Source organism: Colius striatus, chromosome Z, assembly GCF_028858725.1.
Source record: "Colius striatus isolate bColStr4 chromosome Z, bColStr4.1.hap1, whole genome shotgun sequence".
In the NCBI taxonomy this organism is placed as follows: domain Eukaryota; kingdom Metazoa; phylum Chordata; class Aves; order Coliiformes; family Coliidae; genus Colius; species Colius striatus.
This window is the reverse complement of record NC_084790.1, coordinates 60,952,946-60,972,645: the sequence shown is the minus strand read 5'-3', so window position 1 is coordinate 60,972,645 and position 19,700 is coordinate 60,952,946. Positions and strand designations below refer to the sequence as shown.

Below are 19,700 nucleotides of genomic sequence, written 5' to 3'. Positions count from 1 at the left end.
CCATCTTCTGTCCACTGGCCCACAATTATATTTTCATTGATATCCATTTACCCATTGTTATAATTACTTGGATCAAAATAGAGCTTCATGTAGACTTTCTCTGTATTAGGTCTGATCCTTGAATTTCCTTGTCATTTTGGATCTGAGTAACAGAATGGTCTGTGCAATAACCAAGTCTTTTATTTCCACAGGACTAAAACCACCATTTGACATACATTAGACCCTTCCTTTTGGAAGAAAGTAGCAAGCAGTAGCTTTGGGGAGAACTATTTACTAGATCTTTTCAAACATTTATTTCTCTCCTTCCTACTCAGAGTTTTCTCCCTTAGTTACAGGGTAATGGCATTCCACAACCAGCTTGTATGAAACTTCCATGAAAATACCTCACTACAACAAATTCCCCAAATTCACATATTTTCTAGCTCTTCCTGTTTGTAATCTACTAGGATTATAGATTTGGATTTGGTTTTGGAGCATTACATTGAAATGAATATCATTAAACTAAATTATTGTTTTCATTTGCCAAAAGTAGTCCAGAACAGTGTCTTAGTTAATCTCAGGATAATGTTTATATTTTCCTTTATTATGACTCTTACTGTTTAACAGACTGAAGTTGAACACAATCATCATGTTTCCCAAAGTCTTCAACAGCGTGTTTTTGAAACAGTTTAGAAAAAGCCATGGGAAATAACCCTCTGAAAAGAAAGGTTCATGAGCAAACCCAGCCTATAGGCCAGTTTTAAAAATGTAACTTTTTTCCTTTCATGACAGATGCAAAAAGAACATTGCAGCCCTGTGACACTTCATGTAAGACTTGTGAGAAATCTGCTGACATATGTACTTCGTGTCCAGAAGGTAAGTGACTTCAGCTCCTTTGGGTAAATTCTTGCCGTGGTTTTGCCCAGCCGGGAACAAAGAGCCACGAGGGTGCTCGCTCACTCCTCCCCTCCCGGTGGAGTGGGAAGGGGAACCAGAGAAAAAGGGGAAAACCCGCGTAGGTTGAAATAAGAGCGGTTTAATAGAACAACAATAAGAATGAACAGGTTCAGAGGGAAAAAGGAACAGTTTTAACAGTACACGAGGGGAATATACAAAAGGAATGGCGCGTGCCGCGGCTGCTCACCACCCGGGACCCGGCGCGACCCCTTCTGACCGGCAGCCCCGCCTGTGCTCCCCAAGCCCCGCCCCCGACTGGCTCCCTGCCTCTAGGTACTGGGCATGATGTCAGTATGGTATCGAACACCTGTTGGCCAGCCCAGGTCAGCTGCCCATGCTGTGCCCCTTCCTACTTCCTCATCAAAGTTAACTCTATCCTAGCCAAAACCAGGACAATTTTGCAAGAGGCTAAAATATTCTCTATCCTACAAAGTTCCAGGGAATAGTTTCATCAATGGTAGCTAGAAAGTTCTTTGACAGTTTAAGAGATAAGCAGGTCAAGCTGAAGTCAGGCATCAGCTAGGAATTACGCACATGTCCTTGGCAATACAGGTTAAGAGAAAAAAATGTAAAAATTAAGTATATGTTGCTCCTTTTCTTTCTTTTCAATCCAAAGTTGTAGATATGACGCAGGAATTATTAAATAGAGATTTATGCATGGACATGTTCTACAGAAACCTGATGATTCCTTCAAACCTCACATTCCAGTGAAGGTTGAGCAAAATACTTTGGGGAAAGAATGTTTTATTCATAATTCTAAGGATTAAAAAAAAAAAAAAAAAAAAAAAAAGAGGGAACTGTAGCCATCCAAGCTAAGAATCTGTTAAATATATTTCTAATTTATGTCTTCCCTCACTTGGGTTGCTTTTTTGTCAGGAAAATTTCTTTCCCATAATACCTGTGTTTCCATGTGCCCTCAAAAAACATTTGGCAATATTGCAAATGGAAAGTGCGAGATGTGCATGGATGACTGTGAGGTGTGCTCCGACCCCTGGCACTGTCAGAAGTGCCAGGCTGAACAAGACCAGCCTCTCTTCCTCCACAAAGGCAGATGTTTAGAAGAATGTCCTGAGTAAGTAACTCCTGTTGGATAACTGCTCTTTATTGTCTCACTGTGCTCCTTTTCTAAGTTCATACCTATTATGAACCTTTCAAAGGGAGACCTTAGTGTAACCTAAGCTACCAGAAAACACCTGAAGATAAAAATGATTTTCAGACTGCTTGAATAAATAGCATTTTCTTTTGCTTAGAAAAAAGTGATATTTCAGATTGAAACAAGACTTAAAATCCTTTGACAGATGGTATAAGTCCCATTGACTTCAGTGGGACCATGGCACCTCAGGGTGATTCTTCACAGACACTGAAAATAAGCCTTTAGTCATTCTTGTTCCTTCATCAAAGTAGTACAGAGCAGGGGCATGAACCCAGAAAGTGGAAGTGTCAGAGTCCTGATATGGAAACAAGTCCTTAATGATGTATTTCTCTCTTTGGACTGTATCCTCTGCTTTTCTTTGCAATAAATGGAATCTGAAAAGAAAGATTAACCATCTGACTGCTGTGGATATTAGATTAGGCACTTGACTAGATCAGATTCTCCTGTTTCTGTGCTTTTTTCATCACCCATATGTGCACGTAAATCTGTGCTATACAATACGAAAATCTTGTCTGGTTAGCCATTTTCTTTAGAAAAATATGTAGCTCCTGCTTTTCCTATGATCATTAAAAATTCTTTAGTACTATTTTCCTGCTAACTTTCTCATATATATCAAGAAAGACCAGTGGAATACATTCTGATCATCAAATGACACAGTAAATGCAAAGTAATTGCACTGGAGCCTACTCTAGTCCAGTAATAATTTTCAATACCAGAAATTGTGGCATATAAGCAAAGATAATGTTTTGTCATTAATATGTTTGTTGTCAGTACTCATTCCCCACAGTCACCCCACACAGGGTCAGTATAACATAATTAAACCTTTTCATATGTCGCTAGTCTTTTCAACTGTTATTATCCCCCTTTTTTCCAAATTCCAAACTATAAACAATCACTTACCTGACATCATTCATCTAAGAGAGAAATTCTGCTTTCAGCCTCTGAGGCAAAGTTCTTGAGGAATAACTAGTCTCCACTGGAGTAGAGGATTATACAATGGGGGTTTTGGCGGGGTTTTTTTGAGCTTTACAGTATGCTCTAGGGGATGGAAAAGGTGGACTTGCTGTACTGACAATTTCAGACAGAAGATTTTGAAAAATTGGGCTAGCTGAGTACTCAATACTGAAAAAGAAAAGAGAAGACAGAACAGTGAGAAATAGATGCAGGATTTTGACAAAGGTGAGGAGAAAAAAGATAAGAATAGCCTGCAGGCACAGCTTTTTCTATCTTTTCTCTAACCTTGTTCCTAACATGACTCCTCAGCCTTTCTTTGGAAAGATCATCTCCAAGAAAGAAAGGAGAGCACCTCTCTACAGGGAAGAATGAGCTTGTTAGCGTGAAATACATCTTCTGTGACTACTTTCTATGTCAAATTCTTCCTCGGTTTTCATCAATGGCTGTATGCATATGAATTAGCAACCATCTCAAAATGTGGACTTGCTCATCCTTTAACCTTCTAACATTCTGAGTTTGAGAATTACAGAATCACAGAATCTTAATGGTTGGAAGAGACCTTGAAAGATCATCTAGTCCAATCCCCCCTGCCAGAGCAGGACCACCTAGGGTAGGTCACACAGGAACTTTCCAGGTGTGTTTGGAAAAACCCCAGAGAAGGAGACTCAGCAACCCACCTAGGCAGCCTGTTCCAGTGCTCTGTCACAATTGCAACCAGCTTCTTCTTTTATCCTTCTTCTCTTCAAATAGAGAGGAGGATTTTTTGCTTTGTTCTCTTTACAGTTAATAGTCCTAGCTGTGGTTATCTATGGTTGCTCTTACAGCACTGTTTACACCAGTAAAACATGCTCCTTCTTCACTGTCTCCAGGTTTCTGTCACTAAACACAGGTACTACTTATGCATCCTGGTTTTTTTTAATCATAGCCTTCCTATTCTTCCCAGCCTTCATCCTTCCAGGATTTTCTCTTCTCTTCTCTTTCTCCCCTTTAGAGCCACTGAGGTTGTACTTCTTTCTTTCCACTCTACTCCTGTTGCAGGTCAGCTGTGCAAGACTAGATATTGCATCTTTCTTTCCCCAAACATTACAAGACTTCCTACCTTATGTAAGGGGGAAATCAAGAAATGAGCAGAAAGTCCAACATCCCTTAGAGAGTAGGTACAAAACCAGGTGAAGATAAGGCTCCCTTCATAACACTAACCATGCATATTTTCTGCTCACAGGCAGAGGGGATGTAAGTGGCAGATGGGCAGCAAATGGTGTGAGAAACCTGTTTGATCTAGTGAATATGTATGCTGAGAAAGTCTCATGTATACTTATAGCCCCATTTGTTTGATAACTATACATTGACCAGCAATTAGTTTTGTGCTTGTTTTCATTCAACAGGGGATATTTTAATGATTCTGAGACTTGCAAGGAATGCAGTGAATCCTGTAAGACGTGTGTGGGAAGTGCAACCAAATGCCTGTCCTGTAAAAGTCCATTGCTTTTGGAGCACTGGAATTGCAAATCTACCTGTTCAGAGAAGTATTTTGCCTCTGAAGGAATATGCAAACACTGTCCTGAAATGTGTCAGAAGTGCATTCATGATCAAATATGCAAAGGTATTTTAAATAACTGGTCTTAACTTGGCTGAAATCCATTTGGCTTTCTCTAGAGACAGACTGACAGAAACATAGATCTAAATTCTGTAATGAGCAAGATTTTTTTTAAAAAGAGAGGTATACATCATTGCTAATCTCTAAGCTGGAGACCAAGAAATTAGTGCTTTATGATGATGAGACTCCATGTAAACCATTAATCTATAAAGATTTCACACTGCTTTGCCTGTTCCTAGTGTCCTTCAGAAATTCCTACAGGTTTTATTCCATTTCTGACCTAGCATATCTATGCCTAAACAGTTGCATACACATTTACACCAATGTGAAATACAGCATGTTTCATTTGTTTTTTTGCAAATGGTAAAGTATGTAATTTCTGTAATATTAGGAAAGCTTTTGGTATCTTGGTGAGTCTGAATGCCCCCACAAAAATTTTCAAGATAGTTAATATTGAGCAAGGCATTCTGGAAACATAAACACAGATGGGAAACAAAAAAAGTCACAAAAAAAAAAAAAAACACCAAAACCCAAAAAAAACCCAAAGCAAAACAAACAAACAAAAAACCACCAAAACCAACAGATTAACCAAAAAAAAAAAAAACCAAACCCTAAGTACTCAAAATAAAATTAAGATCTGAATCCCAAATCTATACAAATACAAATATTCAGGTCCATATATTCCAAGCAGACTCATATTTCAATAACAAACCAAACAAAACTTCAGATGTGAACATCTCTAATTTTTTGCAGAAAGTTCATAATGCAGATATAATACCTCAGCAGAAATCCACCTATAGTCAGTGACAGCATGGTTTGGTTAATGTCAGCAAAGTTGAACAGGTGACTTTGCTTCTCAGTCTCTTGATATATCACAGAAGATGCTACATGAGAGTTGGGGCATTTTGGATGGTTTGGAGGGAACAAAGTCAGAAAAGAGAATACTGCCTTCCCAAGCTGTCCTGTTACCTACTGTTATGACAGGCACCCACAGGATTTATGGTTTCATAGGTCTTCCTCCCTCCCTCGCTTACAGAGGTCAGAATTAACTGCCCATTTGCTTATCTGTTGTTTGCCGTCCTCTGTAGAGTGCATGGATGAGTTCTTCCTGCACGATGGGAAGTGTGTACAGGATTGTCCTTCTCACTTCTATGCTGAAGACAAGCACTGCTTTCCTTGCCATGCAAATTGCAAGAATTGTGATGGGCCGGACTCAGATGACTGCACTGAGTGCGCCATTGATGACTTTGTCCTCTACAGTGGCATGTGTTTTGAAGAGTGCCCTGAAGGGACCTACTATGAAGAAGTCACTGAAGATTGTCAAGGTTGGCAGCTGCTGGTTTCCCCAGAACAATACTGAGATACAAGTGGGTCTGGTTAAAAACTATCGCAAAAGGGCCTGCATGTGCTGGCTAATGTCACTATGAACGTCATGGAAACAGAGGAGATAGCTAATGCAGAAAAATAACAAGGCAAAGCTTAGAACAACAAAAAGATAGCAAAGCTAAATGGTTAATCACTCTGGTAAAGTGCTGACAATTACTGGAGACAGTACACTGAAAAACACTGCTAAGTGAAAACAGTGCCAGTGCAAAAAGATGCCTAAGGAATTGACTGTGTAACACTGAAAACAGTAAAATGCTTGACTAGGCAGAAGCAGAGCTATTGCTCTGTTTCCCTCAGCCTGTCATCCTGAGATGATGGCTGCTTCCTGCAAAATAGAAGCTGAAATAATTAAAATTAAAATCATAATCATCGTCATCTGAAATGCAATAATAAATGGTGACATTCCTACTGTTTGTCCATTTCAGCATGCAACAGGACATGCCAGACTTGTTCTTCTTCCACCACCTGCCTTACTTGCAGAAATGGCCTGATGCTGGACCATGATGGATACTGTGTGACATCGGGATATTGCTCTCGCACTGAGTACTACATTGAGAAAACTCAGACCTGCAAGCCTTGTCATAAGAAATGCTTCCACTGCTCAGGGCCTTCCGAACACCAGTGTCTTAGCTGTGCATATAATCACTATCTTCTCAGTAAGTGTCTTGCTCCTGACTTTAGATATTATTCTACATTTAAAGCATGAAATAGGCAAAATTCTGTCACATTTCTGAAACACCTAGGGTTGCTTCAGCCAATCTAAATATTGCAAAGTTGACCTAACAAGTAGATAACTTACGCAGAGATAATTACTTTTGCGAGAATACCTGGAAATTAGTTCTGAGACTGGCCTTGCCATGCAGTGGAAAGAAAGCAGGACTACTGAGTAGCAACAGACTCCATAGCTAAACATGATTTGTATGTTTTATTTACTTGCTGTTTCCTACAAGGAATTTCAAAAGATAAGTGGGATATCCTTAGCTTTGAAAAAGCTTACATTTTCACTTGTGTTTGTTTAATCTCTGCAGAGATCTGATGAAGAAAGAAATACTTCAGTTGTTCACAGATCACTATCTCAGTACCTAGTGGAAAACTGAGGTGCAAAATTACTTTTCTGACTGTGGAGGGAAAGATTGTATTGTGTCAGAAACAAATCAGTAAAAAGTATAAAATCCCAGAAATGAAATTTGATTTCTTGGCATGTTCTTAAAAAAGCAACTATTTTAGAAAATCATTGTGAGAAAAAAAAGAATTAAAATTTTCTTTCATAAAAAAATCTAAAGACAATCTGAGTTAAAACTAAACCTGAGGTTTTTTTAATCTAGTTCTGATGCACATTTAGCGTTCTTACATTTCTGAGGTCTTGCATCACACGTGTGTGTTTTATTAGCACATTCACCTGCTTTGTACCGTTGCAATTGGTCAAGTTAATGGAAGTGTGTTAAAAAATGTCCTGGAGTGGAGAAATAATAGCAAGAAAAACAGAAATAAGCAGAAGTATCTTACTTTGCCCAGTTAAGACTTCAGCAGCTAAACTATAAAGACAAGCTAGATCATGACTATGAGCTACTAATGAGTAATCACTGCCCTGGCTTGATGCACTTGCAGTTAGTCACATTGGTCCTAAGTTCTAATAAGTGAAATCTCAGTGAAAAAGTAGGATTTATCTCATGCATTTGGCAGCATTACAGATATTTATTCCCATAACATAAAGCAACAGCCACAGGCAGGGGTAAAGATCAATGAACAAATGTCATTAATTCTCAAATTTACCATCAGGTGTCACATACACAGAATACAATATAATTGATGCTTAGAGTGAAGCCTAAGGAAAATGGCAATGCCTATAGAAAGTTTCCTAATTACTGTTTCTTGTTTGGTTTATACTGAAAGAAATCACAGCTGCTGTTCATTATTATGTGTTATGCATTTATATTTGCCAAAGATATGAAGGTTCTGAAGAGCCTGCTAATGTACATAAAAGGCAGAAATGATGGACTGACAAGACTTGGAAGAAATAAAAGGAGATTAAAGTATCCCAACATTCTCTATCTTGTTCTGGTACACACTGCAACAGCCTGTCCTGTTAGAAAGTTTGCTCCAGCACAGCTGTATGAGATGCTCTGTAACAACTAATACCAAACATGATGTGTTATTCTGCGTTGTTGTGTGTGCAGATACAACCTGTGTTGCAACATGTCCAGACGGGTACTATATTGACAGCGATGCGGAACAATGCTCCCTGTGCCACAGCACCTGTCTTACTTGCACCGGAAAACATAGCTCACAGTGCCTTTCCTGCAAACCGGGCTGGTACAGACAAGGAAAAGCATGTGTAAACCAGTGTCCATCAGGGTAAGCTCCAAGATCTTTAGTTAGGAGCTACATCACAGAAGAGAGAGCTTTGAGAGCTTTGGAACACTCTACTCTATTCTTCTTCAGAGTGAAATAGAACAGAAATCTATTTACAGGTTAAAAAAAAAAAAGAGACAGTACAGAGACGGTGTAAAACACTCACAGTAGAAAATTGTAAAGTTGGTGCCCAAATTGATGTGGTGTGGCCATTCTTACATTCCAAGGATGCTCCTAGGTTATGTTTGTACAGAATGGTGTGAGATAGAGGAAATATACTAAGTTACGTTAGTCAGCTTGAGCTCAGGAAAGCAGTGTAACTTCTCTCAAGCACCCTTGCAGCCTTGACTGAAGTTTGGATGATGTTACTTTTGGTTTGCATTGAGTGAATGTTTGCAACAATAAAACCAATCTCTAAAACACCTTTCAACTGCAGTCTCATAATTCTAGACAGTAAATTCACTAATAGGAGTTATATTTAATTTTAAAATGTGATTTCACTGTGCTCTTGTGAATGTCTCTCAGAAGTTCAAATTTGAGAAGTGGACCCATGATTTCTGGTTTGGGTCCATTTCATTATGCAGTAGAGTACAATCATATTGGCTGTTAAATTCAGTTACCATCCCATTAATTGACCATATCTCAACCACACCACAGCACAGCAATTCTTCTTTTTCCCTGACAACACAACTTAGGTGAACATTGTTCCTCTGTTGGTATCCTTTGGCTAAGCCTGTTTGTGCATTGAAAGCACATACTAAATTTCCGAATTTCCATCTCACAACAGGTCATCAAGAGCAATGAGAAATTCAGTACTTATCCAGCATCTCTGGGATATCTCTCACAGAGTCAAAATAAACTTGAGGTTTTCTAAGCCTTGCCTACTTATATACATACTTGGTGCCTGAACTCACCATAGATTTTAGAAAGCTTTGCTTTATACACTCTCAGTTTACAAAGTCTTGCTTTATAGCTGAATTCCAATGGTGTAATCACAGTAAAAGCTAAGGATGAAGGATGTTTTGGTTTTCCTATCACTGCTAGGTTTTATGTAAAGCCATGACTATCTGATCTGTTGCAGGTACTTTGCACAGAACTCCACTGGATCATGTGAGAGATGCCACAAAGGTTGTAAGGAGTGTATGGGGCCGCAACCTACAGACTGCCTTTTCTGTGATACCTATTTCTACCTGTTGCAATCTAAGAACAAATGTGTTAGCTCTTGTCCTGACTATTACTATGAAAGCAAAGACAGCAACGTCTGTGAAAGATGCCACCCTTCCTGTAAAACCTGCGAAGGTAATAGCATACACCTCCATTTGACCACAAAAAGAGTTATCAAAATTTATACCTTTATTTTTTTAAACTCTCTGCTTTGTATTTTGGAAACACTTCACAAAGAGGAATAGCATGAACAGTGCTACCAACCTATCCATGACCTAGATAGCTGCAGTGGGTGATGCAGACCTTTGTTAGGGCTGCTGGGCTCTTCCTGGCCCTGGGTGACTTTCTGCATTGGCTACTCCACGCTGCTACCTCACTTTTAGAGTATTGATTGGTCGTCATCAAAGCAAGGATATGAATGCCTGCCAAGCTCCCTGCAGGGCTGCCTCCAGCTGCAGAGCACAAGCATAAAGGCAGCTGCTCACAGGAAGGGCCGGAAGCAAGTCTCAGTGCCAAGCCAACAAAGGGAAACAAACAGACAGCTCTAAGGAATTTTCCATCGTCTGTACCTCTCACAAAGTTGCCTATGGACTTCAAGAAAAAAAAAAGACTCTGTTGGTTATAAAGCTGGACTTAATTTCTTGCATAAATACTGAATAATAACTGAACAATATCTCATTCTGAGCTATCCTTTTACATGTTACTCTATGAAAGCCAAGGAATCTAAATGCATCCACACATTGATAGTCTGCAAAGAGAACAGAAAGAGCCATAAGGCATATCTTTAGGGTGAAAAGAAAAAAAAAAAAACCCAAAACAACAACAACAAAAACCAAACAAAAAACCCCAGTGATATCTACTGCTTTTAATCAATTCTATTTCAAAGTTAACTTTGAGAGACCATCTATTGTGTGACATCCTTAGGTATTCAGTTTCTTCTCAGTTTCGTATGTCAAGGAATGCCTTTCCTAAGGCAAGACAGTTCTGAAGAAAGCAGCACTGGATGCATTTGGTGTTCTTTTCTACCTGAATGGCATCAGATGACAATTAACAGGCGCCACATCATAGTGCAACATACAAAATTTGTTTTGGGTGGTGGATATATTGGATAGTACAGATAGCTAATTGCAGCATAACAATATTTTAAATTGCAGAAATAGCTGTTAGAGTGAAGTCACCTTCAAGAACTATTAAAATGGCAGAAAACATCTAGTTGCAGGGAGACAGACAGATTCACCTTAACATGTAGGATAAACCATTTACTTCAGTGTTTCACAGAAATACTGCATGTAGCTTGTCATCAAAAAGAGCCCCTGACACATAAAATACATATGATGTTGTAGATGCATCTAGAGAATAATCTCTTTCCTACACAATTAAAGAATCCATTTTGTTATTCCAACACAAACATGTCTTAATTCATTGTAGTCTTAAAAAATTAGCTATCTGGTCTAATATATACTGATTTTGTGAGGGCAGCATTTGGCAAGATGTCGCACAATTTTGCAGCAGTGCATGTTAATGGTTTTCCTGAATGTGTAAGAGCTTCCTTCTACAACTGATGCCCAAATCAGCTCTTTGTGATTATCAAAACATGTAAGAAATCCACTTTGTAGGCACATTAAACCCCAAGACTAGCCACAAGCTCTTTCTAATACAAATCTTCTAATGCTAAACTCCTCAGTGTTAACAAACACCCTTTTCTTCCATGGCAGTGGTCAGTATAATATCTAAAGGAAGTTAGATGACAATTTCTCCTGTTGTGATATTGTTGTTTTATTTGCCTTTCTAGGGAAGGGAGCATTCAGCTGCACATCTTGTGTATGGAGCTACAGTCTTTTAGGTGGAATGTGTAACTCAGACTGTGTTGTAGGTGAATACAGAGTCCAGGAGTCACCAGGACAACAGGTACCTATTTGTAGACATTTTCTCCTGTGATCTGTATGCTGAACTTCAACTTCTGAACACAACATGAGCAACACAGAATGCTCTTTTCCAACTTTTCATGATTGTTTTTCTTTAAATATACTTACTTATTCTTCTCCTGGCAGAGGAAGTGTTGTTTCTCTTTCTAGGGTTGCCTACAATGGAGTAATCCTCTACCAGTAAATACAAAGGCTCAACTTTGTCAACAATACCAAACCCATGTGATCAAAATCACCTATATTAGTAATACTGCAATTTTTTTCTTCCAGTATAACTGATTTCTCCAGAGATTTTCACTGCTTTGTCTGTAAGAAATCATATTGCAAACCTGATTGGCAGAATCCTCTGTCAGGCTGTCTATCCTCTGTCAGCCTGTCAGGGATAGGCTGTATATTTAGTAAAGTAGGACCAAAATCAGGTTTAGGTCTGAGCCACAAGTCTGAGCACTCCATTTTCCAGATTTCTACACCAACTGCCTTCCAAATATGTTTATTCAAGAATATGAGAACTATGAGGAAAGGCTGTGAGACCTGAGGCTGTTTAGTCTAGAGAAGAGGAGAGTGAGGGGGGACCTCATTAATATTTGTAAGTGTATAAATGGTGAATGTCAGGAAGTTGGGGCATCTCTTTTTTCTATTGTACCTAGCAAAAGGACAAGGAGTAATGTGAAGCTGGAACACAAAAAGTTCCATTTAAATATAAGAAAAATCTATTTCAATATGAGGGTGACGGAGCAGTGGAACAGGCTGCCCAGGGAGAGTGGGGAGTCTCCTTCCTTGGAGGTCTTCAAGATCCTCTTGAACACGTTCTGTGACCTGATCTATGCAGACCTGCTTCTGCAGGGGGGTTGGACTAGATGATCTCTAAAAGTCCTTTCCAACCACTACTATTCTATGATTCTATGAAAAATCTGGTTTGTTAGAAAATACCCAGACAGCTTTTTTCCTTAGTTCTGCTTTTTCCCGTGTTAGAAAGAAAATTCGTTGTCTCAAATGCCTTTTTGTTTTATTTCCCAGAATATTTCATGTTGCACCATTCCCAGTCACTTTTAGTGACACTCTTGGGTAAACTTCTAGAGAGCCACTTTACCATCATTACTGTTGAAGAACCACAGATCTGGTAGCATGGGACTAGAAAAATAAAAGCACGCTTACTGGTCAAAAAGCTATAGTCTGATTTAATTTTATCTCACTGTTGAGACAGATGAGATCTCCAAGCTCCTACAGCACTTTCTCCCCTATCCCTACAAGCAGATCACCAAGAACCCAGGAAATGTGAAACAGATTTTAGTTTTCTTACTTCTTACCATTTGTGGTAGTTTAGCCCTGTCTGGGTGCCAGGTGCCCACCAAGTCATAATTTCACTCCCCTTCCTAAACTGGACAGGGCAGTTTGTGTGTTGAGATAGGACAAGGAGATGGCTCAGTAATTAGCATCACAGGCAAAACACACTCAACCTGGGGAGGAAAAGGGTTGATTTATTAAAAAAATTATAAGAATGGTGAGATGAGAAATAAAATTGAATCTTAAAACACCTTCCCTCACCCCTCCCTCCTCCCAGGACTCTCCTTTCTTCTCATCCAGCTGCACAGGGAATCGGGGATAGGGGTTGTGGTCGGTTCATCACAGATGGACTTTGCCACTGCTTCTTCTCAGGGGAGGCCTCGTCACACTTCCACTGCTACACTGTGGGGTCCCTTCCATGGGAGACAGTCCTTCATGAACTTCTCCAGTGTGGGGGTCCTTCCTATGGGATACAGTTCCTCACAAACTGCTCCAGCATGGGGCCCACCACAGGGCGTCTCCTCACACTTTACCCCAAAATGGGTAGGACAGTCTGGGAGGACAGTCTTTCAAGTACTGACTGCTCCAGCCTCAGTCTCTCACAGGATCACAAGTCCTGACAGCAAACATACTCTGGTGTGGGCTCCTGTATTACCACAGACTCCCAGGTCATGCCAGGAACTTGTTCCACGGTGGACTTCCCATAGAGTCACAGCCTCCTTCAGGTATCCACCCACTCCAGTGTGGGGTCCTCCACAGGCTGCGAGTGAATCTCTGCTTCCCAGTGGCCTCCACAGACTGCAGGGGCACAGCTGCCTCACCATGGTATTCACCACAGATCACACAGGAATCTCTCCTCCAGTGCCTGGGCACCTCCACCTCCTTCTCCACTGACCTTGGTGTCTGCAGAGATGTTTTCACATTCTCCCTCCTTGTTGCTGCTGCAGTTTAGCAACTGTGCATCAACTTCTTCCCCTTCTCAAACACATTATTCACAGAGGTGTTACCTCCATCACTGGCTAGAGTTGGGTCAGCTGCAGATCCAACTTAGACTGATATTCACCCTATCAGCTACAGGGGAAGCTTCTGGGAGCTCTTTATTTAAAGTAGCCACTCCTGTAGCCCCACTCCCACCCAGCTACCAAAAACATGGCCCAGGCAAAACCACTACACCATATTTTGCCATTTACGACCGTGGTGTCAAGAAACGACCATCCAGCCAAAGACAGGACAAAGCTGCCAGGTCAGGTCCAAAGAATCAAAAATAAAAGGTGTATTCTTTGTGCTCTATATCTGAAGGAGGATGAGACCAAGTGTGAGAGATGCGACAGCTCATGTGTTGAGTGCAAGGGACCTGGGCCTCTCAACTGCACAGTCTGTCCAGCCATCATGCAGCTCTACCTGGATGAAAGCCGCTGCCTGCCCTGCTGCAATGACTCTGACATGGCAGGTATCCCAGAGTGCTGCGACTGCAGTGAAACACAAGGTAGGAGCATGCTGAAGAGAAGTATGGTGCTGGAGGGCTTTATGGCTGATGATGCTGACACTTCAAAACCAAAAAGGGAATAGAGCAAATATGTGCTGCTGAGCTGCAGACACATTTGTTTATTCTGCTCCATCACCAGATTTGGAAGAGCTTTAACACAAAGAACAGTAATCATGATGATGCAGGCCTTCTTTCACGTACAGCTATTGTGTGAATTGGCCAGGCATTTCATAAACCAAGTGGCTGGGAAGAGTGTACTTCAGTGGATAGCCATCTGAATCAATGCATTTTAAGCTAGCCATGTTAAGATACATTTGTGGGCCTTTTAGCTTTTCTGCTTCCTTATGCTTACCTGAAATCAAATAAAGAAGCATAACTAACTCAGCAACCTTGCTTATATCTGCCTACCGGCACAGTTACAAGAAACCAGTTGTGTACTGGAACAGCAACATACTTAGTTGACGGTGTTTAAAATTCTAACCAAGTCTAAATGTTGTATGGGGTTTGTTAATGCAAACATGCCAACAACGTACAGGCACACGCAAGCTCATTTAACCTTTTTTTTTTCCCCTAACTAACTGCTGTTGTAGATGACTGTATATTACGGACCACTCTACCACCCAAGAGCAAAAGCAAAACTACTTTCTTTGTTATTACCTGCATTTTGCTTCTCATTGTCATTGGAGCCATCGTATTCATCTGGAGAAAATCACGAGCCAAAACCCAAGCTGTGAATAAAGGTGGGTATGAAAAGCTGACAAATCACTCCAAAACCTTTCCTTCCAGCGTGAGCAACTACCATGGCAGTCCCAGTTATCAGGAAGATCAAGTGATTGAGTATAGAGATAGAGATAATGAAGATGATGATGAGGAAGATGACATTGTATATATGGGCCAGGATGGTACAATCTATCGTAAATTTAAATATGGACTTTTGGAGGATGATGAAGAAGATGAACTTGAATACGATGATGAAAGTTACTCATTTAGATAATTCTTTACTAATTTATTAATTTCCTGCACTGTTGCTTTTCCTATTAAATTACAGCAACTTAGTTAAGTATGATTAGTTACTTCTTAGCATGCTGAGCTCAAAATTTTAGCCAATAGTTATCGTGAGAGAATTTTTTTTCTAAATCCTTGCTAAACTTTTAAGTAGCACTCCAGATGTAAGCTGGTTAAGAGATTACGTTTCTGTGCATTTGTGGTGAAGAGTAAATCCTTTCCTAATACGTAGTTGTGTGCATTATAATTAATAAAAATAGCTTCAAACCATGCACACTTACCAATCACTAGAAATATGCAGATATAAAGAGAACAGGTGTATTTCTCTACCTGATGAATACCACAGGGGCTGGGTGCCAGCATTTTACTACTTTATGATTACAGTTACTCAGAAATTCATGTCAGAATAGGCAAGTTTGCTGACTTCACATAGATTTTTCTTTCTTGGAATCTGCTGGTGCATCTGTGCTCTTGAAAACCAACATGTTCATCCTTATATTCTATAGAGCATAATTCCTGATGAAATTGTGCATCTATGACAGTTTTAAGATTTCTGACTGTGACTCTACTCCCGGTAACTATAAAGTATTCACAGCTGTATGGAACAAAACTGAAATATTTTATATATCAATCTCCAATTAATCTTTACGGTGGTGTTTGTCAAATAATCCTTCATCGTACACAGAAACTTCTGGGTTTACTGCAAGTAGGAATATAGTCTATAAACACATCTACGAACAAAAAAGACTCTCTTGTGTTTTTAGCTACCTTCTCAGTGATTTAAACACAGAACATCTATTCAAACAGCCTTTCCGTTTCTGATGTAAATGGCTCAGGATGTTCACACACTGGAAAAGGGGATAATTAGCAATTACTTGGTATGTTACTTATAGGAACACAGCAATATGATTTTTTATTATTATTACAGAAATATAATTTATCGAACTAAAGAAAAGGATACTTTTTATGTCTCTTTGTTGTGAAAGAATAAATTCTTTGCACAAAACTGTCTTCAAATGCTGTTATTTTTAAAGCTTCAGGCATTCTCAAAGTTACTTTAGATTTCCAGTAAAAAGCTGCTCTAGAACTATAAATCTATTAATTAGATTCAGTGTCTGCAAAGGAATTGTATGAAAATACCTATCATGTTTTTGCCCAGCCAGCAATGAAGCATCACAGCAGTCTCTTGCTCAGTGTCCCTCATCCACTCCCCTCTCTTTAGGATGGCAGAGGCCCCAGCAAGATGGGAGGAAAAAAGATAAGCAAGGATGTTGTGGATTGAGACAAGGGCAGGGAGGGCTCACTGCCAATTACAATTCCGGGCAAAACAGACTCCGGTACTCGACTTAGAGAGGAAAGTAGGAAAGTTTATTCTGCTACCTACAAGAAACAGAACAGAACAAAAGCAAAAAGGGAGTAGGATGATGAGAAAATTACAACCAGCACTTGAAGATCTCCCTCCCCCATCCCTCCTTTCTTGCCGGGCCCAGCTCACTGCTCCCGATATCTCTACCTCCTCCCCAGTCAACGGCTTTTGGGGGCAGGGAATGGGGGATGTGGTCAGTCTCTCACAGATGGTCTCTGCTGCTTCTCTCTTCTCAGAGGATTATGAATCCTTGCATTCTTCCCTGTCTCTGATATGGGGTCTCTCCCACGGGACACAGTCCTTAATGAATTTCTCTGGTGTGGGTTCTTCCCAGCAGCTGCGTCTTCTGCAAAACTAGGGTCCCTCACACAGGATGCACTCTCCTCTGGGCTTAGTCTTAATGAACTTCTCTGGCATGGGTTCTTCCTCACAGTTACAGCTTCTGCAACTACAGCGTCTCTCCCATGGGACAGGGCTTCCTCTGGCCATAGTCATTGCCCCTGGGACAGGGTCTTTAACAGAGTCACTGCCCCTGATGCGGGGTCTTTAACAAAGCACAAACAAGTCTCTGATACGCCAGTCCTCTCTGCAGGATGCAGGGGAGTCTCTGCTCCAGCACACCTCCTCCTCTCTTCCCTCACTGACCTTGGGCTCTGCATGTTTGCTTCTCTCTCTCCAACTCCTTACACCACCACCATCTGGAAAAGAATGAATGGACAGAACAAGTAAGAACAGGAAGAAACCTCCTCTTCCAGCTTCTTTTTCTTAAAAAGTGATTGTGGAGGCATCTAATTGTCTCAGCCCCAGAAGTGGGTTTGGCTCAGAGCTGGGGAGAGTTTCAATCAAGTTCTTACAGGAGCCATCTTTACAGTAGCTTCCCCATTACCAGAAATGGCTCCATGTCAAACCATGATAATACCTAATTTGCATGATTTAGTGTCTCAGAAGAATTTTTTGTATTATTACTATAGATCTCAGGATTGTTCCATCTGTAAATTGAAATAAGTTTTATGGAGAGGTTTATTGCTTCCACTTTGAATTTTAACCTTTTAATCACTGCATCTTCAGTAGGAGAGAGAAATTCAAAGTCATCTGACTTCACAAAAGCCAAAACAAGGAGCTGTACTGGTCAAAAGTTATATGGTACTTCAGAAAGATGAATGTTATTTGTCACTTTCACTCAAGTTCTGCTCTAGTAAAGTTCTGAAAAAATGGATGAGCTACAGAAGAATGAAAAATCATTTTGAAAGGTCATACTGAAAGAAAGAGACTGTGTAATGTTGCTGTCCTAAAATGGTTTGGATTCACAACATGCTTTAGTTTTGTTATAGCACAATTATAAGAATTCGCATCGTCCTGAAATCTCCCCTTACACTTCAAAAGGTTAATGCTAGTTATATCTGAGCAGCTGAAACCTCTATGATAGAAGTAACAAGTATTTTGTTTATGGGTTCTCAGACTAACTTCACCATCATTTTATGAAATCAGTGCCTTGCATTGAAAGATAACCTAAATGGTAAAAAAAACAACAAAAGTTCAAATAAGCACTTGTTTTGGAAAACATATTCCTTAAAAGAATTTTGTCTGAATTTGAGCTAGTTGGACAAATTTTCATTTTTAGTAGACATCCAAAAAAACAAAACAAACAAAAAAAGAACTCAGAATTCTTCTCAAATGCCTTTTTTTTCAGAGTTTCTTTGTTGTGGTTTGGACTATTTCAACCACATTTTCAGTTATCAGCCACATATACTTCCACTTCCTATTCTGCTTGCTCTACAGTCTGACACTTTCCATCTGGCTTTCCACGCTTGTGAGAGGCAATCAGGAGTAGTGGACGTTAAAAGCAGAAGGGGACTTCCTTGTACTGATATACAGGCCAAGCTGAGACACTATTTGTCAGGAGAGAAGCAGTAGTGGTAAATTACCTCCACTCAAATAGGCACTACTTTTTAGGAGGGATCCCTGTGATTGCTCAAATAATAAGCCTCTTTTTAAGAGGTGGCAGAATGCATGATTTTATGCTGCATGGGTAGGGTAACAATGTTCATGTCTTACAAAATAGTAAGGAATTGTCTTGAAGGTGAATCAGTCTTCTTGGAAGAACAATAAATAAGCAGGGAATTAAGTTGGAAGGACATGATATGAAGAAGTGAATTGCATTCAAGGTTATTGGCTTTTTTTAAAGTGGAAGTGTCAAAATAACAGTCAAGGAGATCTAAACTTAGTGACCCACATAGTCCTATCACTTTTACAACATTCACAATTAAAACTCCCTGCTAGCAGTCCACAGAGAGATAAAGAAAAATAAAGTTTAATAGCTAATTGGCACAAGAGGAAATAATTCATGAGTCATTGCTAAAGAAAGGTGCCAGAAAACAAAGTACAGCCAAGTAATAAGTGTACACAGAACATGGCATACAAAGCAAATAGTACTTCTCTTGATTATTTTATGGATATCTAGTGTCTAAGATCTGTACACTTTGTATTGAAAAAAGGTAGAGAAATTCAAATCCACAATTGTTCGATTACACAGACCTTTCGTTGCCACAAAGCTAATTCCTTTCCTTTCTCCTGTCTGCTCCTTCACTCACCATAGTGAAAAAGATGTCCCAAAGGAAACAAGTACTTTTCAGAAACAAAGCTGCTATGTTATCTTTTCCATTCAACTGTTCTCCAATTGATTTTCTTTTAATCAGCCTCTAATTCTTTGTATCTTTGGCAAATTCCTCTTACCCTCTTGCTTCTCAACCTTTTTTCCATCCTTTCTTTGCCACTGTCACTCTTCATGGAGTTTCCAATGTCCTTCAGTCTCCACCAATTGCTGACATTTTCTCTATTCTTCTTCTAAGGAACTCTTTCTCATTACTCTTTCAGTAGGAAACCACTTTCAAAAAGATTTCATAAAAATCACATCTCCTACCTAGGCTGCCTACCTCTCATCTAATCCAGTACTTTCATTTCTAAGCTAAATGCAGGTTACCAGCATTCTTTGCCCCATCTTTCCACAGAGTTTACATAAACAGAAAAAAGCTTTCTCTTCCAAGACTTTATCCTAAAGTTTCAATACAAAGCAGATGAAGGCTGTGCTGCCA

General features: G+C 39.8%; 1 protein-coding gene across 1 annotated transcript in view; it reads left to right on the top strand.

Moving 5' to 3' along the window:
• The window catches only part of PCSK5 (proprotein convertase subtilisin/kexin type 5), a 260,750-nt gene extending 245,519 nt beyond the window's left edge, over window positions 1-15,231 (top strand). The window contains exons 28-37 of the mRNA XM_062017429.1: window positions 772-855; window positions 1,813-2,008; window positions 4,429-4,646; window positions 5,729-5,965; window positions 6,452-6,682; window positions 8,204-8,381; window positions 9,460-9,677; window positions 11,335-11,450; window positions 14,051-14,237; window positions 14,828-15,231. Of these exons, the coding sequence (XP_061873413.1) occupies window positions 772-855; window positions 1,813-2,008; window positions 4,429-4,646; window positions 5,729-5,965; window positions 6,452-6,682; window positions 8,204-8,381; window positions 9,460-9,677; window positions 11,335-11,450; window positions 14,051-14,237; window positions 14,828-15,231 (2,069 nt within the window). The remainder of the gene's footprint in view (window positions 1-771; window positions 856-1,812; window positions 2,009-4,428; window positions 4,647-5,728; window positions 5,966-6,451; window positions 6,683-8,203; window positions 8,382-9,459; window positions 9,678-11,334; window positions 11,451-14,050; window positions 14,238-14,827) is intronic.
• The last annotated feature ends 4,469 nt before the right edge of the window (window positions 15,232-19,700 follow it).